The sequence below is a fragment of the Perna viridis genome, chromosome 6, assembly GCF_037379345.1.
Source record: "Perna viridis isolate PV_CMFRI_1.1 ecotype Kerala chromosome 6, ASM3737934v1, whole genome shotgun sequence".
NCBI lineage: Eukaryota > Metazoa > Mollusca > Bivalvia > Mytilida > Mytilidae > Perna > Perna viridis.
The window spans coordinates 15,571,472-15,596,892 of record NC_142450.1 but is presented as its reverse complement, the minus strand read 5'-3'; the positions used below and the strand labels follow the sequence as shown (position 1 = coordinate 15,596,892).

The following is a 25,421-nucleotide window of genomic DNA, read 5'->3' as shown; positions in this document are numbered from 1 at the left end:
CGTGTATTTTTAAATTCGAACTATATAAACTTAGAATTTAACATATAGAATTTCCTAAATTTATAGTACAATTAATGCATAGAGCTGTCAATTCTTCGGATAGATTGATAAAGTTTAAACTCTTCATAAATTTCAGGGAGGAACCTTAAACCTACTTTTTACTCGGCATCCTATTTATTTTCATAAAATCATTTAATACAAGCGTAAATAAAACGTTTTATTCATATTTCTCGCCTTCGTTTCACTGTGACTTATAGAACATAGAGCCTTACTAGATTTGACTATAGTACTTTGAAGCTTCAAGAATATGCTATATAAAAGTATATCGCTAACTATTATATTGCATGCACTTGTGAAAAATGAGACCCAATAAACACGTGTGTCATATACTCTCGGCTAAATTAACCATGTATCAATGATCTCGAAATTGTACAATTATTAACACATGGATGTTTAAATACAAGTATTTTATGTTTTGTTTTGAAAAAAATAATTATGTCAGGGAATTGTAAAGCCTTTGTTTCTTTTTTTTTTTTTTTTTTGTTTTTTTTTGTTTTTTTTTTGTTTTTTTTTTTTTTTTTGTTTTTTTTTTTTTTTTTTGTATTTGTTTTTTTTTTTGTTTTTGTTATACGACAAATGAACGCATGGTCATTACTGCAATGAAAATACTGATAAGACACTATGATGTAAGATGTTTTTAAGGATTGTGTATGATTTCAACCATTGTAACATATTCATATTTTTCCTGTGACTGATTTTCGTAGAAAGTTTTGTAACCTTTTTTGCCGTGTTTTTATTCTTGTGATTATTTCCCTACATCAATTGTGACATTCCTTTTGGTTCCTTTTTTTCCTATGACTTTATCTCGGTTTGTCAAACAAAGTAGCATAAAATCTCTGTTGACATGATTTAAATATGCGTAAGCGATACAATGACAAATAATTTTACAGGTGCATACACCAAGTCCTCGCAGTTATTTTAGGCGTACTGATACTTCATTTTGGTTGGGAAAATATTTGTTTGGACTGAGTGTGTATTTTATTTTGGCAAATTAAAAAAAGGTTAACAATAACAATCACAAAATGACAAAATATTACCGCAAAAATTTAAAACAGTACTCCATATGTACTCCGCAAACATTGTTAAGATTTACTATGTAGGAAAGCAAATTAAAGCGGTACGTAATTTTCATTTTTACAACCATGAACAAACTAATATTGATATATATAAAATCCGGGCAATATTTTAATGTCAATTTGATGAAGATTTAATTGACTATAATACATAAACAATCTCAATTTGAATCTGTTAAAAACACAACTACATTAGTTTTTTTCATCATTTGACAAAAGACAGATTTCAGATTTGTTTGTTTGAATTCTCAACTCGCCGAGACTTCTGTGCGAATCTCTTACACATTTTGGAAATACGTAATATCCATTTCGCTTTTCCGTAAACATTGCAAAAGATACATTCTTCGTGTCACTGTAATCTAAAACGGGCGTATGATATTTGCGCCGATTGTATGAATTTCCATTTTTTTTTTTTTTTTTTTTTTTGGTGCTTTTTTGGAGTTCAAATTCTAACTTCCATAACAAAAGGGTTAAACATAATGACATGGAGTTTAAACTGTAATTGATTTTCTCTTGGAATAGGATTTATGACAATATTTCATTTATTTATTATAATTTTGTAAAAGAAACATCCATACTTGTTGTACTTCCTTTGAAGTTTTTTGATTCAGACATCTTGGTTGTCTGGGAATATCCTTTGATAGTGTTGTCCTTTGCGGAGTAAAATCCAGTTATGAGCCCAACAGAATCCAAATAATTGATAGAAAATCCAAGAAAGTAATCTTCATTAAGTTTTTGAAAGCGGCCTAATATTGCATATGTTTTCCCATCTCCTGGTAGTTCACCTGTGATTGACCCAACTGATGATGCGGGTATGTCATCGCTGCACCGGAATGTAATTGGGGCCATTGTGTCGTTGTTCCTCCATAGCCCAGCAAATCCGCATGGATCCTCTGTAATCACGTCTCAGTCTTAAAGTTCTTTTTTACAACATACCCTATTGTTACGTATTTCATTCAGCGAAGAAAAAACAATAACATGCTTTGTTTAATCATATTATTTTTATTTACTCAAAACGTGGAGCTGCAAATAATAATTTCCGAAGGAATTACTTTCTGGAAAAGCAGATGACGCATACCCTACCGGTGCACCTGGTCCATGCTCCCAGTTTAAGTGGAGTCTGAGATTGCTTTTGTTGCTTTATATTTTGCTTGTTGACTTTTAGTTATTTTGTGTTCTTTGTAGTGTATATCTGTTTTTCATGTCTGGTCTTTGTCCCTGGATTACATTCTTTTGATTAGCGCTGTAACCTTGGTTCCCTTGATTACTCCTTTATATACTCTTTACGTTGCTTTAACTCAAAACGTTTACTTGACGCAAAAAATAAATGTTAACACTTCAAATGATGTACGTACTAAAATGAAAATCAAAACAATACTTACGCGCAATACATGGCATCAGAATAACAACAGATGCAATAAAGACTGTAAAAACCATCTTTGCTTGACTATATAACAAAATATTTTTTTTAAATTCGAAAGGGGAGATAATAAATTATACGTGGAAAATCAAAAATCAGGCGGAATAATAAGTATACAAAATTGCAATATGTTGTATTACATAGTTAATGACATGTGTCGTAGCAGAAATTTATACCAAAGTTGTTTTGTAAATATATTTGAATGTCACTGAATAATTTTGTTTAAAAAAAACACCAGCACCTATCTTCTATCAATGTGAAAAAGTAAGAAAATGTCAGATTTTGAACTAATCAAAATATTACAAGAACACAAGAAAATATAAATGTCAACTAAATATGGTGTTATTCTTCTAAATTTCACTTTGTCTTTGTTTTTTGTTTGTTTTGTTTTTGTTTTGTTCTTGTTTTTGTTTGTTTTGTTTTGTTTTGTTTTGTTTTCTCATATTCAATTTGTGAACAGGTTTCAAATTATAATATATAGAAAAAAAAGGCAAAGAAAAATATAGTTCACAAAACGAAACATTATGAAAACTGCTTTTGTAAATTTGTTTCGCAAATAACTCTGATGTACAAAGCAGAATTAAAAAATAATTACGTTTAAAATTTACAGATTTATACCTATGATAAAACAGACAATACCATTGTTCTCAAATCATATTTTTTTTTAAATTTTCGCAAGAGTCGTATACGTCGAAGTAAAATAACAAACCAATAAAAATTCGTCAATATTGTCTATTGCAAAATGTATACACATCTAATGAAGTTTTTCGGTTTGTCATCAAGTTAACCACTTTTAAGTCCAGCGATTTAAAAGCATGTGTGTTAAAAAGACAGTTACAATACATACCACTATTTGCAGGTACCAAACTCTTCAGGAACGAATACGTATACGCTGATACGTATTTAAATAAGACAAAACATCTGTTTGCTTTTTACAAACTTCAAACATTTATAAAATTACATCTAATGTTCGCAACATATTGGTATCGTCTATTCCATCAGGCTATAAATATTTTTAACGTCATTTCACTTACATATAATAAAATGGTAATGTGTCGTAAATTCCAGACGATCAGAATTCATTTTAAAAAAAAATGAAATAACAAACATATATTACATGTACATATGTCCTTTCAAATAAGGCTACAATTATGAAGTTCCTATGCAACACTCTGGTGGAGTTATAGTTGGTGAAAATACATGTGTGTGTATAATTTTAGTAGAGATTCCTCATACTTTGTAAGAAATAATTCCAAATCATCTTCCAAATATACAGAGGAAGATGTTTACAAAATGCTGGAATTTTAAATCGACAACATATTTGTCCAGTCTAGTGGACGTGTTTTTCAACAAACGGTCGGCATTCCAATGGAAACAAATTGTGCTCCTTTACTTACTGACCTATATCGTCACTCTTATGAGGCTGACTTTATAGCTGATTTGATCAGAAATAAAGAATATCGTTTAGATAGATCCTTCATTCTCAGTTTCCGCTATATAGATGACGTATTATCTTTAAACAATCCTAATTTCGGGGATTTGATACATCGCATCTATCCAAAAGAACTTGAGATAAAGGATACTACAGATACTGTGAAGTCAGCCTCATATCTTGGCTTACACTTAGAAATCGGTGGTAAAGGAAAACTAGTGACCAAACTTTACGATAAACGTGATGACTTTTCATTCAGAATTGTCAACTTTCCTTTCATCTGTGGCAACATCCCTTCGGCTCCTGCGTATGGAGTGTTCATATCACAACTCATACGTTATGCCAGAGCTTGCCGAAACTACGCAGACTTTTTGTATCGCGCTAGAAGTCTAACAAATAGGCTTCTGGAACAGGGTTATGTTGCTACAAGATTGAAGTCATCACTACATCATGAACTCGTGGATCGTTATAATGTATCCATCAGCACCATGAAAACTGATTTATTCAACGGGTCATAGTTTTCCTTTCCTCGTTTGTCTACCCCGGACTTGACTTTTTATGAGCAACTCGGTGGGTGTTTCTAGAAAAGCAGAGGACGCTTACCCTACCGGTTCACCTGGTTCATGCTTCCAGTTTTTAGTGGAGTCCGAGTTGCTCATTTACTTTTGTTACTTTGTATGTATGATTTTAGTTACTTTATGTTCTTTGTTGTGTGTGTCTGTTTTGCATGTCTGGTCTTACATTCTTTTGATTACCGCTATAACCTTGGTTCCCTTGAATACTCTTTAAGATTCAACACTGTTTTTTTTCCAAAATGTATCTATTGTGCATTGGCTATAAACCAATACAGCTCTTGAATTGTATTAACTTTCCTTTTACACATTCTTCTATTTCTTCCATACCAATTATCCCATTCCTCATGTAGAATTAACCACCACCATTTTTTATAAAATATTGACATTATCAAATTGAATTCTTCAACATTAGGCTTGTTTTTTTTTCCAAATTGAATTTGATATAATTTCGGCATAAATGATTGCTGAAAAAAATAGTTTCTTCAACCTACCTATGAAAATTTCCATTTCTCCTAAACATTATTCCAATTCCCTGTCTAAACTCCCCATCTTCCCATCCTCAATATATTATAAAATTGAAAACATACCATTTTACACATTCTCCATTTTCCTTGCCTACTTACCCATATATAATCCGCATAGAATCCCCATTGAGGTTGTCTTTATCAAATATTTACATTATCAAATTTGAATCAATAGTTTTTAATTCTTTTAATTTTAACCTTTAAATTGTCATTTGTTTCCAGTTCCCAATACCTGTATTCTCCATCTCCCAATTCCCAGTCCCCTATTTAACACGGAATGGAAAGTTGTACTGCACGTACTATGTACATAAATGTGTGTATATAATAAAAGTAACAATATAGCAAATGCACACATGGGGTTGAATATGATTTTAAAGGTTGTACAGATATATTAAATGAAAGTTATAATGTATGTCAATACGTATATGTAAGTATTGTGTGTGTATAATATAAGATACAACACTGTTTTTACCAGAATTTATCTATTGTACAATCGGCACATTGACTCACAAAACAAATAAAAGTCAACTTTGTTCCTTGTAGACCTTGTTCCGTGAAATTGACATTGCTAATTGCGTAATTGCGACATTCAACCTTTAACTATTTCAATATTCGAAGAAAATAGGTTTTTTTTTTGTTTGTTTTAAAATGATGCCAAAAAATCATGGAATACCGTCCAAAGCCTTCTTTTGTCGATTTTGTCGAAGCGATTGTGGTCATGTTGTTTACGATATCTTTAAGAAATTTAAACCGTTATAAACACTGTTATGGCCGAGATCGAAAAAGGTGAACAACCAATCATAATGAACGAAAAAAGGCATATCCTAGATTGGATTTATAAGAAAGGGGAAAAAAGTTATACAAAGTGTACAATGTACAATCAAAGGGGGATTCGTGACATAGAAAGAACAGCAAAATGAAAATAGAGGTAAGAACAAATCGTACTACCACAAGTATTATTATTATTGTAATAATTATTATTTACTAAGTACAAGGGCCTAGCACGGTTTGACTGTTTAGTATTTGTTTCTTCGATCACACTATGTAATGCTAAAGCAAGGTTTAATCTCCTTGAAACGATATGTTTGACTAAAGGTTTGAATGAACAAAGGATTCTGTAACAACATCAATCGACGAGAAGTTTCGTTTTATAAATATCAAGCTGTCACTGATTTAACGGATCGCTTTGGTGAATTCATGACTGATCTGTTACTGATCAACATCCGACAACAGATCGTTTCATGAATAGCTTTAAACATTTTCATAGATAACGTGATGTTACAAGACAAGAATGTGAAACTAATAGCCATTACGTAAATTTAAAAGAGATCAAAATGTCTTTTATTATTTTTTTTAAATTAAAATATCCATAAGTTTGGATTCACAATATAACAGAGCTGCCTTTTACCAATTTTAATATTGACGATTCATTTGGGGAGAGAAAAGGCAAACTTAAGAAATAGTCATAGAAAGTAAGTGTGTGTATCAAGTTATAACGTAGTGTAAATATTTCATTTATAATGCTCAAAAATAAACGTAAATTTCAAAAAAAATAAATGAGAGACTTAATGAGAAAATCTATTTTTCCGTCATTAAAAAGATATCGGTAACTTACATTTTTGCGGACACTTATTTTCGCCAGTGATTGTTTGCAAGCTCTTTTGCGATCATGTAATTTTGCACTATGTTAAAAGTTACCATATGCTCGTTTGTGAGCACTGAAATTTTCGAGGAACTTTACTTTCGTTTCATGATTAGATTGTACTAGCATTTATCATCGCGACTACGCTTCTGTTAACATGTATACAAAAACGAAAAAAAATGATCATGTATTTATTTAATTTCGCGATTTTGTCTTGGTCGATGTGGGAGCGAAAGTCATTTTTCTTATCGTAATAGGACGCGAAAAAATCCTGACGTCGCGGAAGGTCACTGATTACGGCGGATCACATTTGGGCCTAAAATGCAATTATGGTAATCTCTCGCCGAAAGAAGTTGGTTTGCAGTATTTCATAATTGTTTATCATAAGAAATAATTAGGAAAAAAATGAAAAGAACGAATGTTTTTCTTAAATGTTTTGTTTTTTTCTTTTACGTATAGATTGTAAGATGTTACGGGAAATTTTAGTAATAGTTTATGGCGTTCTTGTTGCCTGCACTGCACAAGATGATCAAGGTAAAAACAAAAAAAAACAAAAAACAAACAAACAAACCACAAGAAACAATAAGGCTGTTTAACATAAAAATATCCTTATTACGTATCAACGTTCTAAAGCTATGTATAAAAAGTTTATTTTTAGAAATAAAGGTTTTTTATGTATACGTATTAGGTGATGTGACGTCATTTAGTCAATATTCCACTGTTCTAACAATTCCCAAAATAAGTGATGACTAATATTTTTATAAAGGATCCATACTCGGACAGTAATTAGAGTGAATTAAACCTATTACAGAGGCAATCTTTCCTGTCATCTTGTATATTAAACAGAAGTTTGTATTTTCAATGAACAAATAGTGCTTGAAAAAATGAAAAAAAATTGTCCTTATTCACAAATTGGCATATACCTATACATGGTATAATTACAAACATATATTTTATAAACCCTCTTCAAGGGGGAAATAATTTGTGGAAAAAATATTCCATAGAAACGTAAAGGGAATATATGTTGTTTTAGTTTTAATATTACAAGAATAAAAGTGTGGGGACCCAATTTTTTTTTCTTATTGTTATTATCAAAATAACTTGTGTTACTGTTTTACATTTTCAAGGAATGCTTTATAAACTATGGTGAAATTGAAAATGAAACCAGTATATATAGGTGTACCACCTTAATTAGAAGTTGTTTCATTTTTTTCTATTTTGTTGTGTACTGTTTTTTCAAACAACAAAACAAAACGCTCCATTTCAATATCTTTCTATTTACACAGCTCATGAATATATAATGTTCACGCGTTCAGTATATCAAAATAACTTGTGTTACCTTTTTACATTTTCAAGGAATGCTTTATAAACTATGGTGAAATTGAAAATGAAACCAGTATATATAGGTGTACCACCTTAATTAGAAGTTGTTTCATTTTTTTCTATTTTGTTGTGTACTGTTTTTTCAAACAACAAAACAAAACGCTCCATTTCAATATCTTTCTATATACACAGCTCATGAATATATAATGTTCACGCGTTCAGTATAAAAAAGAAAGATATCTCATAAGCTAAAGGTTTCCACACCATTAACTTATAAAAATGCACAAAAAAAAAAAATTTATTATCGTAGCTCTTTCATCGAATCTCTGTCCGATCGCTGGAAAATGGCAAAGCAGTGTCAGAGGTATGCTGTCTATTCTCTGTAATGGTGATTTGTCTAACGTCGGAACGCTGTCTGGAAATTTTGTCGATTACGACGGACAAAAATATATTCTGACCGGTCAATATAACAAGTTGGTGGCCAATGGTAATTACTACTTGAGTGCAGTAGCGACAGGAGAAGGTACCAAGTGGGAGATCGGGATGATTGGTATATTCAAAGCAGGGGGCAAGACCATTGAGGGGTCATCTCAGATTTCAACCACAAGTACCGGTGCACTTCTGAACATTCCCTATGATACGACTTTCACAAAAGTTTAGTCAATAAATGAATTTAGAGATTTTCTTTATCGAATCAGTTTTGCAAAGTTTTCTTCCACAAAAATGTCAGTTCATTGCAGTACATTAAATATTGTTAAAACAATTATGCGCACAACATGTTTCAAAAAATAGTTTGCTTTTTTTTATCTTTTGATTTTTGACAAATATGTCCAACATTAATTTGAGTTGGTATTCTACATTGCAGAATCTTTTATTATGTTCACATTGTACGGCTTATAAAAACGACATTTACAAATATACTAAGAAAAAATGATAGACCCTGTCAGCATTTTATACATTGAACTCCAAACAAAAACATTTACATAATTTTTTTTCAATAAATTGAAGTATGCAAATCTACCAATTATTGTTTTAATAATTCAAAATAAATTGCAATATTGTCCCATCTTAACCGGGTCGTATTTTTTTCCAATAAATCAGGTTTTTTAAATATATGTATGCTTGCCAGTGCAAACAAAATTAGATTAAGTGTTAAAATAAAACCAACTGCACAATGAAGTGTGGCGATGGCAACCAAATTTAAAACGATGAAACATATTCTTCCTCCATAACTAATGAATTACTTGTCTCCAATTAAGAAAGTTAAAACAATGATACACAACACTATCATTGCTGGAAACCAAAATATCAAAATAGAGTATTTACAAGAAACACAATTTTTGAAAGGGTTTCGTTTCCACTATTTGAGGAATACACTTTAAACATGTGATAACTTGAAACGTTAAATGACGTTAATGTATATAGAAAAAAAGAAGTGTTGGAGAGGAGCGATAGTTCGACATGCTTCATAGCTTGATGGTACCAATTACCATGTTTGTAAAACAGCATCATTTTGGAATTAGTATTATATAGTTTAACAATTGGGATGGTCCAACGTAAATATTAGGAATGTAGCACACAAATACGAACTTGAAACGGTCTTGAAAATGAATTAAGTTACGAAAACTAGGCGTGTTCCTTTTTAATTTTGTTTTAGTGTGTCCAACGTAAAATAAAAATCTGCACAAACTCTAACTTAGCCTTTAACTCTAATAGTCAACTAGGTCAATCATATAGCCATTGACTAGTACAAGAACCTAATAATTCAAAACTCTACTGTTTTGAAATCAATATTCTAACAAAGAATAAGGTTATCAACTCTATAAACCGAATCAATGGCAAACATTCATTGGCCAGTCTTTCAGAAATTTTATCACTGTCGTTACAAAAAAATGCTTGTTCATTTTTTTATTCATTTTACGTTACATTCATAAACATTTTCGACGAATGTCTGATTATGATTTTCTAAGTAAAAAGGCTTTGATAATACATTATCAACATATATCTCAAACATGATTTAAACATGTCGACAAGGTTCATTAAAGAACAGTTTTGGATTACATTCTTCTCCATCCTCCACATTACAATTTGATATGTATTTACGCGAAGATAGACTAAATATCATCTTTTAACTAATACGTGTAACTAATTCAAACACTTGTAGAAAATGGTAAAGACGGCATCTTTTGCTTTGTTGCAGAATAAGGCGTTGATCAGAAAGAAAACAAGAAAATGTAAGACATACAGAAGTATCGTTAAAACAAAGCAACTGAATGTTATATGACTGTAAACAATTAAAACAAACAATTGGCATTACCAGAAAGTATTTTATGAAAAAAGGTATGTTGTCACTAGAACAATAACGAATTATATGTCAAAAGAAAATTCTTGGGAAAAAGTAATATGATTGGTATAAAAAATAAATGCGTTGCTCATGACTTTCCAGTGCCCATAGAAAGAGTTGATGGAAAGGTTAAAGACGCATTTGTTAAAAGTTACTTAATAATTATCACAGTATAAACGACATCTGACACATTATATAACTTTATAACTTAATAACGTGTCAAGTTATTTCAAGAAATGAACATAGTTAGACTTAATAAGATGGAAATGTGTTTTATTTTGCTTTCAAGTATTTCTACACGAAATGGAAACAAAATATAATGCAGGCTGAAGAAAGTTCGGCTTCTGATCTGCAGATTGAAGCAAATGCAGGAAATAGAAGCCGCGATAAAAGGCTAGTCTATTTATCGAAAATGTCCGCATCATTAGCATCTTTTTTATTTATTTCATTTATAAACTTATGTAAATGTTATTTTTTTGTTTGGAGTTCAATATATAAAATGCTGACAGGGTTTATCATTTTTGCTTAGTATATTTGTAAATGTCGTCTTTATAAGCCGTGCAATGTGAACATAATAAAAGGTTCTGTCGTTTATAAACTGAAGAGTGCTTTATCGTGTGATAATGCCTCGGTCTTTATCATTTAATAATAATGTCTTAAGACTTGAACGCAAATGTATAAATACCGCGTGACCGTGTTTAAACAATACGAATAGCTTAAATGGATTAACCCCTCCAGATTGTCATGATGTCGAACTGTGTCACAAAGAATTGAGCTTTTTCCTTACAATTTGGAATTTCCAAAAACAAAACAAAAAAAAATTTTGATGATAGTAAGCCATTTTATAAAATATGCTGTTGAAAAGCGAAATGATGGTTTAATTGAATTTTTTTATTCTTGTTTCCATGGTGAGGGATCATCTGTAATGCTATAGCACGGTAATAGTATTATTTACTGAAAATTGTATTAAAAAATATTGGCAGCTTTATTACCTGTGTTAAAAACGCTGAATTACAGGTAAATGTATGTAAAAATACCCTTTACTCATTGACCACTCATCTGTTTGCAAATATAATTTTTACCTCATATTACAGGTTAGAAATTGAAAAACGCATGATCAGTAGGCTTTATTGTTTTCTAAAACGCAACACAATTTTTAAAAGTTTATATATCTTTAAAAACAGATACATTGTTTAAAATGTGTGTTAATAAAAAAATGAGTAGTTTTTCAAGTATGTTTGAATTAAAGACATACAGAAATACAGAAATGATTTATCTAGAGAAAATTGCACCATTTTCTATGAAGAGTTATCTCCCGTTTTGTAAACAACGACCTTAAGCATTCTGGAGCAGCAGAAGTTAAGATGTTGCAGATATTTCATGGTTTTGGTGTAGAATTGTTATTATAATGGTAGACAAAAGAGGTAATTGAACATGTTTGGAGCAGTTGCATTGAAAATATTTGCCTGCGGTCTGGTGTGGAGTATCAATGGGTTTTTGGCAATTTTTGTTGGGTTTTGTCTTCGACAAAAGTTTTAAGTTTGTTTTGTTTTGTTTCGTTTTATTTTATTTTTTTAAATTTTGTGGCCACATTCAAATGTCTTGGATAGTGCTGTCAAAACTCATAGACTTTATGTGAGACTTGCACATTTTCATGTCCATTTGACTTTAAATTCCTTTTATTTTTCTTTTATTTAAATCTTCAAATGTTTTGTCTAATCTCACGCATTTGCTGGACAGAGAATTGATAGGCATTTGACAGGAATTTTATTCTATCCATGGCTAGATTGATGACAAATACTATATTAAAAGATGTGTCAAGGATCTGGCCATTGGCATTGCCATTGATAAAAAAAAAATGCAGCCTGTGAAACAAGGTCATTGCTTAGAACAGAACACCAATATATGATTTTTAAACCTAGCCCTATAGAACACATTCAATATATTTATTACTACCAAAATATAAATATGTATATAAACGTTTCTGTGAGTTAATAATCAATGAAAATAATTTGAAAATCAAATAACAGTTAAAAAATGTTTCAAATCACTGCCGGAACAAATTTCTTTAGTAGTTTTTAAATATAACAAAAACAAAAGGCCCTCACTTTTATTTTGGTGTATATCTACAGTTTCATATAGGTCAATTATCTTGGGAAATGAGCGGTAATTCTATCAGGGAATGCACAAGACCAGTTTTAAGAATATTTAACATAATGACCATAATAAACCGACCAAAATGCATACATACTACATATACATTGTAGTTAAATATGCAAAGTGATGAAATACATCTTAGTAGGTTCCATCGTTTACTTATAGATCGTTTCGATGTTTTAATGATTAATTTGTAGATATCAATATGTTGCTAATATAGATATTAGTATAAATGCGGTTCGAAACATTTTTTATCAAAGATGAAAGAATTAAAAATTTAGTAGATGTAACTTCACAATATTTTTTTTAATTGAAGTTTTTGTTTTATATATTGATACGAATACTATTCATTCCGTATGTTGTATATATCAATATGCGTCAGATACGTTATATGAGATCGCGCACACAAACTAGATATACGAAGGGCTAGCATACTGGTAAGATATTATTACTTGATGCTTTTTTAGATTTAAAAAAAAAAACAATCAAAATAGGTATTAAAAATTGATAATATATACGTCATGAAATAAAATGATAATAAATTAAAATCAAAGAGTTTGAAATTTCTCCCGTCTTAAAGGTTAACATTTGATTATCGACATGGATAAGGTTTTTGTAACATTTATTTGTACAGCTAATATAAAACAGATTTTTCAAATCGTCTGCATCGACCCACGCGTTCATACAAATAAAAAGAACTTTTGAAATGTGAAAGTCTTTTCCTTAATGATTTAGTATATTTCGTAGGCAACGTTTAACTATAAAATTAAAGTACGGATGATTTGCGTGAAATTCATTGTAGAAAGACGTAATTATGTCAAAGTAAACTAAACTGCAATCACTCTCGATATATTTTAACTGACAAGATTGTAATTGAAGAATGTTTGCCTTCTTGGAAACTTTGTAGATTACTGAGTGAGGTGGACTGACAATGAACAGTAAACTATTACTGGTACTTCTGCCGCTTCTAGTGGTTTGCAGAGCGCGTAAGAATATTATATCATTATTTTTAATATACTGAAATAAGATTTTCTCAAGAAGATACTTGGAATTTTGTTCAGAATTTAAAACAAATAGGTAGTTCGTTTTTCTTGTTATCATGATTTTCATGTAACGTTTGCTTCATGTTCAGTATGTATTGTGTATAGTTAAGTATTCAGCATTACACAGGCAAATATTTTTCACCTGAAATTCATGTTAATCGAGCTTCACATGAAATTCAAGTGAAATTCACTAATCACGAATTTCATGTGAACATTTCGTGTGAATTTTACGTGAAAGCTCCAATCACCCCAATTTCACGTGAACTCTGTCACTTAGTTTATTTGCTCATTTCAGGTTGAAAATCATGTGAAAATCATGTGCAATAATTTTGAAAATCATGTGAAAATCATGTGCAATAATTTTGCCTGTGTAAATGAGACTTCAAGGCTTTGGAAATATCAAAATGGCAGTTATTAAAGAAATGAAAAAGAAATGAAATTAAAAACTAAAAAGAAGATAATCATTTATATGTAGAAATTGACATAAAAACAGACGCATGTCCTTTGAATGGCAAATGGAAAAGCAATGTTAGAGGAGTCATAACTCTAAAATGCGAAAGCAACTTGAGCGGAGAAGGAATGCTATCGGGGAACGGCGTCGACGACGACTCAAAGAAAACTCACGTGCTTACAGGACGTTACAGAAAAAATGATAAGAATTATTACCTAGGGTTTGTACTTGAAGGCCCTGGCTGGGTAATAGACGTGGTAGGAGTTCTCGAGAAGGACAGAAATCAAATTATAAGTGCTTCATACCAAGGTCTCACTATGGCTGATTCCGTCACCATTAAATCTAACACGGTAGAAGGAGATGAAACATTTACAAGAATTGAATAAATATGTTAATCATTCGGTTTTTATTATTATTATTATTATTATTTTTGCTTACTTTCACATGATATTGTGTGTTATTGACTTTTTGTCTGTATCCCATACGAATAAATCGGTGTATATTCATTGAATACCGACGAGTATTCCAAGTTAACTTCAGGGCATTAAGTTGGTTTTGCCCTGATTAATAGGCAATTATCTGATAAACTTCCTTAGAAAGGCTATTTGATTCTAGAGAAAAATTTAGAATTTTCTATCATTCAATTAGAAATTTGATTCTAAGTTTAGTGGAGGTTTTGGCAATCGTCCTGTAATTAAGCCTAGAGAATTCACAAGGTGATTCTCAAGGGAAGACAAATCCTTTCTCCCCGAACTTGAATTACATGTAACGTGCTCGTTTTAATACATTGATAGCGAATTTTTGCACGTTTAAGACATTGATATAGCAATCATATTACTTTCAAATATTATAGGTAAACAAATATAGGATTATCAAAATATTACAAAAGGGTAAAAGAACGAACAATTATTATGGACAAAAAAAATTTAAAACACTGCAAATTAAGGAGGTAGACCTATATTAAGGGACACAACTCTCTCAAAATCATTGGAACGTTTGCATTCAGAGTTTAACATCAATCTCATGTAAGCACCAAAGTAACTTGCACTGATTTCATTCTGCTTCAAAGGAAAGCTTGAAAGGCTTTGGTGAAATTGAATATAATACAAACATATCACTGATTCCTAGAGTAATGTCTCTTATCCTAGGTCTACCTCCTTAGTCATAGTTTTCCTTCCCTCTTTCGTCTACCCCTGACTTGACTTTTTATGAGCAACTCGGCGGGTGTGTCTAGAAAAGCAAAGCACGCTTACCCTACCGGTGCACCTGGTCCATGCTCCCAGTTTTTAAGTGCAGTCCGAGTTGCTTTTGTATGTATGAATTTAGTTACTCTATGTTCTTTGTTGTGTATGTCTGTTTTCCATGACTGGTCTTTGTCTCTGGATTATATTCTTTTTGTTACCGCTAAAACCTTTGTTCCCATGATTACTCCTTAAAGCGGCAGAAAAAAAATTGTGCGTACATTTTATTTGTGATATCGAAATAAGTTTTTTTCTTTACTTTTTTCTGACGACTCATGTTAAGAAAGACATAGTTTTGAACAAAAAAATCATTGTTTTGGCAATAAATTATAATTATTACTTTTTATTTTCTTTATGAAAATTCTAAACCAACTGAAACATTGTTATGCTGTATGAAGAAAATCTTTATATAAGAGTAATGTAGTTTTTTATCAGTCGAAAAAGAAAGTATGGATCACATTAACTAATAATATTTGGCTATCAAATTGGGAAATTGCCTTTCTCTAACTTGGCGTAACAATATTACTATCTGCCGAATGATATTTTTTTATTATATAACATCAGTTAAAGTCCTCAACTTCACAGATCAAAAAATACAAAATACGACTCATATCTATACCACATATGTGGTACAATGTACATGTCTTTTATATGTAACCTCTCATCAGGAACATTGGAACAAAGATGTAACTGCAAAAAAACATTAATTGCTCATAAACAAACATATAAGAATGAGATGCCAAATCCAGTACCAAATGCAAAGCAAGTAATTAGGCCTCGGTAAAAACAAGTTTTTTTATGAATGCCTTGTTTGATTAAATATTTGAGTACGATATTTGGCAAACAAATCTTCAAAATTGTTTATACGTGGATTATTCTTCAGTTATTGCATTGTAATTGTACGTGTCAAATTATTAATATATTTTTACCAAAGATATTTGGTTAATTGTTCATAATGTTATATTTAGACAAACACGTTCCTCTTTTTATACCAAGTCTTATACTGATTTAGGTTTTTATAGAAAAAATACGTGTGTGTGTGTGTGCAACTAACCAGTATTTTTTTTTTTAATTCCTATCAGTGACGGTATAGTATATGTAATTTAATTATCGTCCGTAAAAACTGACTAAATAACACAATATAATAAAAGACATAATACAGTCATTTCCTTTGACGATGCAACAATACTTTGGTATAAATCACAGTGTATTCAAGAAAGCTAATACCACGCAGGCTGTATTATGAAACAATCATTGTGTATTTTGAAAAGATTATTCACCAAAGGCTAATGATATTGATACTTAATTGTATAATTTCCAAGATTCGGATAATGTCCTGTAAGGAATTATTGTATGCTCATTAATAAAAAACATTGATAGAAGTCGTGAAGTCGTTTGTTAGCAATCAGACCTTACATTCTATAAGTTCTTTGAGTCGTTGAGTCGTTATTGTTTAGGGTCAGTCTAATTGGCACTGTTTTTATTTTGGGTATTTTTTTATTAATATCTGAGAGGACTTAAACTTAACTTCGTTTCCCTGCACGGGGAACAATGCACAGAGGATTTTTATTAAACTTAAATAAGGTATATAATGATACGATTCCCACGCTATTCAATGTCAACAAAAAAGAATATTAACATTAAATCCTTAAGAGTCCGATATTTTAGTACTAAATCAAATCTTGTAACTAAGTTGTCCACCTAAGGATCATACAGGTCTCGATTCATTCGTCAATTTTTTTTGTTTTGAATTATACATGGTCGATACTCTCAATTGTACCTTAAAAGTGGGCGTTACCATCTCAAGTACTATCAGTATCGCTCACCAATGATATCAAAAGAATAAAAGGACTGAAATAAATCTATAAAAAAACGTTTTTCTTTTCCAGTCTAGTCATTCGGTCCAAGAACATTCAGATCATCATAAATTGTTGAGTTTCAAAACGTTATGACTTATTCGCAAAAATAATAAGTGTTGTTTTTGCTTTCATTAGATATTCATTTTTTGGTCCAATATAAGGTTCGTAAATCTCGTTCTGGTTTTATTTTCCTTTCCGGAATTTCCTATTTAAAACGTATAAAATTACGACGACCGATCTGCATAACTTCAAGGTTCTCAAAACCCTGTTTTACAAGGCAACATAATCTATTATGTGCATTTTTATGATGTAAAACTAGAAATTGTGTAATTTAAATCGGTATTTTCACACAAAAGATATTTTACTTTTAATATTGAACTCAACGCTCTGTTAATAGTCAACCTCCATGCATTTGAATAGTAGACTAGGACCCAATCTTGTGAAACAAGGAAGTCACGTGATGAAACTAACATACCCTATTCGTTACATTGTGTCTCATTCTTTAAAAAAAGAAAAAACAACAGAAATATTTGTTCCAGCAATTCAGAATATTTGAATATGGTACTTTAAATGTTCTTATAGCTTCACACTAGATAAAGTACATTTAAGGGTTATATGTAATATTTCACATTCCTTTTAGATCCAAAAAATGTTACATGTAAAGTATTTTTTTGTATTTTAGAATTTATTTGATCAAAAATTGGACCGTTTGAATGCATGTAATAAAATGTTATTTTAAAAGGTGAAGTCAATTTCAAACTTCGTTGATATGTAAACAATGTTGTACAATTTCATATTCTGATGATGAAATTCTCGATAACAATATGATGCATTGTTGTTGTTTTTTACACCACTTATGACTGTAGTTTTGAAATAGTTTAAATAATAGCTTTTCTTATAAAAATCTAGCAATAACATTTATCGCTTAAAAGACTTATTATTTGTTATATATTCTCATCGGGACATATCAAAGTATAACCCGAATTTTTGGAATTGAGGTAAGTTTATAACTGTGTATTTAAATTGTATTTTATTTCACAAATACTTAATAAATACATTCTGTGCACTAATTTCAACATTTGTAATCCGATTTAAAAATACATTTACAATATTGTATCATATCTGTATTGAGTAATGAAATACTAATAGGATAATTAATTGGAATGAGTGAATAATCAAAATATTATCACGAGTGCCGAAGAAAGCCTAGATTTGACAAGTGTGCGGAACTTGTTCCGCTCACGAGTTAAATCCTCGAGCATTCTTGGCACGAGTGATCATATTTTGATTATTGACGATAACCTATTTGGTCATCCCATTCATTCATAGATTTTTTTCATAATTTATCGATACTTTCAACATGAATTTTAAATTGTGGCATTGGCGGGTTGATATTAAAGTGGTACCAGTAAAGTTTTCGCTTGAGATATCCGAGAGTGATATTTACGAATTAATTAATTTAACAATGTGAATTATCGAAAGTTTTGGACTTTTTGATACATTTGAACATTTGAACATTTGATAAACACTGCTATCTATATAATAATCAGGATGTGTTAGACATTTTTCCCCGACAATAATATTCCCATTTGACTTACGGTTTCAAATTTAATATTGATAAAAATAATAATGTCAAATATCTATATTTACCATAAATCGTGACTTGTAACGAAAATTTCCAAAATACAAGGTTGGATCCAGTAATTTTAATGAGGGGTTCTAAAGTAGTTTGAGAAAAAAAAGGTTCTACGATACTATTATTTGCTTATGTTTGCCACTATTTTGCACGAAGTTGAGAGGTGGGAGTTCTGAACTCATGGGGCATCTTTGATACGCCATGGCCTTTGGTGTATCAGCAGACAACGCCTAAAACAACATTGTTTTTGTCTGCAAAACGTATTACATCCAATGTGTGTTATCAGAGGTAGACGTAGAAAATAATAGCAGTGATAAGACCTATACTGCTACCACACTCTCCAAAGATGAGATTGTGGAAAACCATAAATCTGTGCTATCCTCTTTTGGTCTGACTACAAAGGACGATGATTGTGATTTACCGTCTATGTACCGTATAACACTGTACACTTCTATATATTCCCCACACTCAGTTAAAATCCCGACTTAAAAAACATTATACATAGCTGGAATTTTTAATCGACAACATATTTGTCCAGTGTAGTGGACGCGTTTTTCAACAAACGGTCGGCATTCAGATGGGTATAAATTGTGTTCCTATACTTGCTGACCTTTTCGTTCACTCTTATGAGGCTGACTTTATAGCTGATCCGATCCGAAAGAAAGAAAGAATATCGTTTAGCTAGATCCTTTAATCTCAGTTTCCGCTATATAGATGACGTATTATCTTTAAACCACCCTAATTTTGGGGATTTGATACATCGCATCTACCCCAAAAAACTTGAGATAAAGGATGCTACAGACACTGTGAAGTCAGCCTCATATCTTGACCTGCACTTAGTAAATCGACGGTAAAGGAAAACTATCAACCAAACTTTACGACAAAGGTGATGACGTTTCATGCAGATTTGTCAACTTTCCTTTCATATGTGGCAACATCTATTCAGCACCTGTGTATGGAATGTTCATATTACGTTAAGCCAGAGCTTGCCGAAACTACGCTGACTTTTTGTATCGCGCTGGAATTCTATCGAATAGGCCTCTGGAACAGGATTATTTTGCTACAAGATTGAAGTCATCACTACAGAAGTTTTACGGTCGTCATCATGAACTCGTGGATCGTTACGATGTATCCATCTGTGCTATGAAAACTGAACTGTTCAACGTGTCATAGTTTTCCTTTCCTCTTTGGACTACCCCGAGTTTGACTTTTTATGAGCAACTCGGTGGGTGTTTCTAGTAAAGCAGTACCGGTGCACCTGGTCCATGTTCCCAGTTTTTAGTGGAGTCCGAGTTGCTCATTTGCTTTTGTTACTTTGTATGTATGATTTTAGTTACTTTATGTTCTTTGTTGTGTATGTCTATTTTCCATGTCTTGTCTTTGTCTCTGGATTACATTGTTTTGACTTCCGCTATAACCTTGGTTCCTCTTCCAGCATAGAAATTTTATTATTTATATAAAGATTGTATCCTTAAAGTTATGGGATATCATCATATTTCATCGGCGTGCCTTGAGTTGTTGTTGTAGTATTTTTGTCCTCATTAAAGGAATGTTTTATTCATGCTTATTAGCACAACATTCAATGACATATTTGTATATTAAAAACATTGAAAGTTAAAAATTGAAACATGTATTCCTAAAATGCAGTTAATATATGTAATACAGCAATAATTGTAATTGTGTTATCAAATGAGTATCGCAAGTCCATTGTGCATATCAGTTCATGTGTTGTAAGCACTGTTCATTTTATTTTTATATAGTTAACTGAAGATGGTTTTAACAGTCTTATTTGCAGTTGTTTGCGTTCTTGTGGCTTGTGATGCACGTAGGTGTTACATCATTTTACCGTTCACTTCAAATGTTTGCTTTACAACAAATACAATGATGATGTTGGGGAATGGCAATCACCTGATGCACTGTCTAAGGCAATTAACTTAACTTGACAATTAATAATGAGATTTAATCTTCGATATACAAGTCTCTTTGTTGGTTGACAATGTTAACTACTTAATGCAGATCATCTATAATTGTAATCTAAACAAAATAATACCAATTATATCCCCTGATCACTATCATTGTTTTCCTAATTAATTATTTGACAAAAAAAACGTAATGTATGCAATTATGTCTTTTTTTCTTATAAAAATACATACATATATATATTAGTGATATATATATATTATTGTAACTATTTTTTGTTCTTTGTCCCTGCATTGCATTCTTTTGGTTTCCGCTATATTCTTTGTTCCCTTTATTACTCTTTTTGTATTCTTTATACAAACTGGATTTGATACATATTCTCACTTTTTCAACAGTTGTGAATGTAAGTAGCACTCCACATAAGAATCATGCTAATTCTGTGATATGAGATCTACCTGTAAAAGGGCTACACATTTTTTATGAAGTTGTAAAGTTGCTTTATATGTCGATATGATGAAATGTATAATTATTTATTCCAATCTGTCTGCTCTTGGGAGATAATCTACATGGAAAATCCAATAGGTTCTATTGTATTTTAGTGTCATTTACAGATTTATCTCCCTTAATGTTGAATTCTACTGTACATTCTATATATTTATATCTTCTATGAACATGGGTTATAAAAAATATTCATGTTATGTTTCCTATGACATTTAAACCAAAATATCAAAAATAAAAATGTGTAGGCCCTCCAACCATGAATAAGAGTTTGCCGGAATCTTGTGTGAAATGTTACTTAAAATCAAAAGAAAAAAATGTAATTTGTCCGAATTTGTTATTATTTTTCATACTCATATTTAACAACATTTCTCATACAGTAACCGACGACCAGACCAAGAAATGCTCTTTTGCTGGAAAGTGGGAGAGTGACCTTGGAGGACACAATATGACGCTTAATTGCGAAAATAAACCGGTTGGAATGATATCCGGAAAGACTTTTGACGACTCAGGAAAATCGTTTATTTTAACAGGGCGTTATAGAAAACACGATAAGAACTATTATGTGGGGATTGTTTCAGTCGAACCTGGTATGGTAAGAGGTCTTACAGGGATTTTCATGCAGAACGAACAGACCATAAAGGCGTCGTATCAGATGCTCGTCAAATCCAACACTGTTAATATTCAGAAGAACACGTTGAAAGGAGATGAAACTTATACAAGGATTAAATAAATTGTTTTATTAATATAGGACTTGCTTTATTTTTGGGAGAATTTATTGGGGGTGGGGAGAACTTAAAAACTGACATTGTGTTTTAATTAAGCTCTTATTTGAATACTAATACTGTAAACGTTTTAATTTTCGCGGTGTACTAATTTTCGCTATATTCGCGGTTTCTTGAAGAACGCGAAAATTAATACCCGCGAAAATATATTCAAATTACTAAGTCTTTTGACCGTTGTATTATGGTTTCAATAATTTTGAATAGAAACATCATTTCGTATAAGGGTCGTATCATTCAATGCAATCAAGTATGAATTTACACTAAGTCTATTATAAAAACGTATACGGTAAAAGTATGTGGGTAATAACTTCTAAATTCATAATCTTATTTACATAATGATTTGTATCAATGGCCATAAAGTACCTGTCACATCAAAGAATAGAAAACAATAGTGTGCAAACATTATATTAACGAAAATAACATGTAAGTGTCAAACACACGCACACTACAGGTAATTACCGATAAAAGTTTACTAATAAATAAACACGCTAATAACTGTCAATAAAAAGTTAATCCGTAAACATGCAATTAAAGTGGCAAAAGTTAATCCCTACAATTAGCTACGCATTGGACAATCAAGTGAGTTATTTTAAGTTTTAAATAAGAATACACTATTTGATTAGAATAGCCAGAAGCTACTATACATGTGGACTTGTCAATTTGTTTATGTCGTATTAACGGCCGCTATTACTGTAAATTTTATTTTGTACTGTAATTTAATTTATTGAAATATTAACGGTAAAATAACTGATCAAAATTGGAATTACACACTGCCGAGACTATTCAAAAACTTTCTTTTTTCAACCTTGAAAACCGCGAAAATTATTACCCGCGAACATGTTGACTTTTCAGAAACCGCGAAAATTAGCTGCCGCGAAAATTAATACGTTTACAGTATTTAATAATGCGTTAAGCATAATTATGAGCGATCTGATGATATGTGCATTGTTCAGTTTGCAATTAAAACGCGCTACACTGCAAAATTGTTATTAAATTCTATAATACTCTACAGTCGAATGAACGCATCAAAATACTGATAGAAATGTTGAACGTTAACGCATTCATAATCCCAATTACAACTAATTATCCGGTTGTAGTGTTGTGGTGATAAATACTTACTAAATTGTTTATTGATAGCTCCTTATTTCAAGGACATTTTCAGGAATAAAATATTACCATTTGAAATACTGGAGTACAAGCATCATAAAGTCCAACGCAAGGAGAACCATAAATGAATACACTTGCAGTAATTGTCGAAATATCAGCACAAAATAATGAAGTGTCAGTATATGGATAATTCAAATACGTCAAAACACAAAAACATAAGGCACAAATGTGAACACGTGAAACATAGAATTGAAGAAAAAAAGATTACACATAAAAAACTGATGAAAAGGAAACAAGTCGTCATTGAGAATATGAAATCCATAAAAACCGGGATTGATATCAAGTGCGCAGGAGGGGTAAGCATGTTTTGCTTCAGCAGCAGCACCCGCCATATTTCAAGTGAGTATAATTCGGTCATAATCAGGCATTAATAATGTAATTCCGGCGACACGTGTCACACACTATTGTCATTAGGGCGAACTCATTCATTCAACTCTCATATACTAAATATAATGGTGTAAACGTAGTAGATAACTTGGAAATAGTGGACAAATATCCGAAATTGAAAGAAATAATAGATCGAGGAAACGAAAAATCATCATAAAAGCCATTACCAACTATTTTTTGAACCCATCGGAATTTGATCTTGAACTTGATATCATAAAGCGATACCATGCGATGAAAATTTACAAAAAGTTAATTCACGATTTCAACAGAAATAAAATGTATATCTCTCTGAACACACTAACAATTTCCAAATGATATTAAAAATAAGTTAATCGAAAAAATATGATATTCATTTTAGCCGGACCTGGGTATGGGTACTCGTGTACCCGGACCTGCGTATGGATATCGAATATAGAACATATTTTAAGAACATTTTATCTAATAAAGTAAAGACTAAAACTCAAAATAAAAAGAGTTTTGAAAATGCAAAGACTTGGCTTTTATACAAGAGCACAGTCATTATCATATCGAAGTGTGATTTGATTAGAAAAAAAGTTAATTTCAAACAGATCCACTTCAGGTAGATGATAAATTAAAAATCTTATCTCGCCGGTAACGGACATGTGCAAGTAAACTTTAAAGAAAAAAAATAATGTTAATGCACTCTCAGGATAGCGGTGGGACTAATAGTTGTAATAGAGAACCGTAGTGGCCCAGCAACTTTGACTTGCTTCAAAGGAGGTACTTTATTTTGGCGGTGTCAAGATCGGTGAGTATTCAATCGGGTAAGACATCGAATCTAATTGAAGATATCTTATTTCATCTGGGAGATTGAAACTTCATATCGGTCATTCAGATTGTGATGTCGACTGTAAAACTTTTGTAGTGATGATGTTAACAAAGGATTAACATATCCAGTGATTGAGAGGTTTATTTACCAATATGTGCGCTCTACAGAGACAGTTCGTGTTCGTGTACAGATCACAGACTCGACAGTACGGATAAAATGTGAAATGTAAACTCCATAGCCTGGGGATGTTGATATATTGCCACTTAGAAAGTGTGAAGTCATAATCATCACGTCACAAGGTTTTTATTTCAAACATTCTGTCTTATCTATGTACAAATAAAGGTCATCTTCGAATTGAGGCCATGTTTGAATTATTTTGTGATTCTGTACAATAAAGATGTAAACCGAACGATTGGCAATAGTTTTACCACAATCAGTGCCCATCGAAAATAAGTTAATTAAAGTAATTGTCTAATATTATGTGATGATGAGACAGGACAAGCTTATTACAACTTAGGCACGCATTATATGTGTTACACGAGATTAACGACTATCCATGATATACATAAAAAAAACATTCTACACACATCAGAATAGTAACAACGAATAAAGTAACATCTTTATATGGCCATAATTTATGCAATGCATTAAAATGCTAGTTATGCAAAAATAAATCTCTCTTGAAAAGAAACATAAGCCTTTCCTTCTTGGTTTTCAAGATACAAATAACCATTTCTCCTTTCGTCTACCCTGAGTTTAACATTTTAAGAGAAATTCGGCGAGTTATTTCTGCTCGGAAAATGGTTCCCTCTACTATTTGTGTATAAATGTGATATTACTTATCCGTCCATTTATTTTTCTCAGTACTATTTGAAAATACATTCTGTCATTAAATGCACATGATTTCTAGAATCTTCCTTTCCTATAAGAAACTTCAAAAGTAATTTAACCACGTATTTCTTTTAGATCTTGTGCTAAAACGTACCTTTACTGTATCAAATTATCCAAACGGATATTCTCTATTAAAAAATACCCAAATCAACAAGGTATTTTCTTTTTTTTTTAAAGAGGTAGACGTATAGTAAGGTAAGTAA

The 25,421-nt window shown here is 31.3% G+C and overlaps 1 protein-coding gene and 3 long non-coding RNA genes across 4 annotated transcripts; 3 read left to right on the top strand and 1 right to left on the bottom strand.

Moving 5' to 3' along the window:
* Nucleotides 1-1,657: 1,657 nt before the first annotated feature.
* LOC148613831 (uncharacterized) lies at nucleotides 1,658-3,462 on the bottom strand. Its single transcript, XR_015923163.1, has 3 exons — nucleotides 3,401-3,462; nucleotides 2,516-2,580; nucleotides 1,658-2,026 (listed from the first exon to the last, which is right to left on the bottom strand). It is a non-coding gene; the product is annotated as an uncharacterized LOC148613831 (long non-coding RNA).
* Nucleotides 3,463-6,457: 2,995 nt separating this feature from the next.
* Nucleotides 6,458-8,721, top strand: LOC148613830 (uncharacterized). The gene is made up of 3 exons (XM_088586130.1): nucleotides 6,458-6,556; nucleotides 7,186-7,260; nucleotides 8,360-8,721. Exons 2-3 carry the CDS (start codon nucleotides 7,194-7,196, stop codon nucleotides 8,707-8,709), a joined length of 417 nt encoding a protein of 138 aa, XP_088442256.1. The 5' UTR covers nucleotides 6,458-6,556; nucleotides 7,186-7,193; the 3' UTR covers nucleotides 8,710-8,721.
* A 4,190-nt stretch (nucleotides 8,722-12,911) lies between these two features.
* LOC148613829 (uncharacterized) lies at nucleotides 12,912-14,414 on the top strand. Its single transcript, XR_015923162.1, has 3 exons — nucleotides 12,912-12,987; nucleotides 13,458-13,536; nucleotides 14,069-14,414. It is a non-coding gene; the product is annotated as an uncharacterized LOC148613829 (long non-coding RNA).
* Nucleotides 14,415-18,010: 3,596 nt separating this feature from the next.
* Nucleotides 18,011-21,916, top strand: LOC148613828 (uncharacterized). Its single transcript, XR_015923161.1, has 3 exons — nucleotides 18,011-18,142; nucleotides 20,541-20,605; nucleotides 21,579-21,916. It is a non-coding gene; the product is annotated as an uncharacterized LOC148613828 (long non-coding RNA).
* The last annotated feature ends 3,505 nt before the right edge of the window (nucleotides 21,917-25,421 follow it).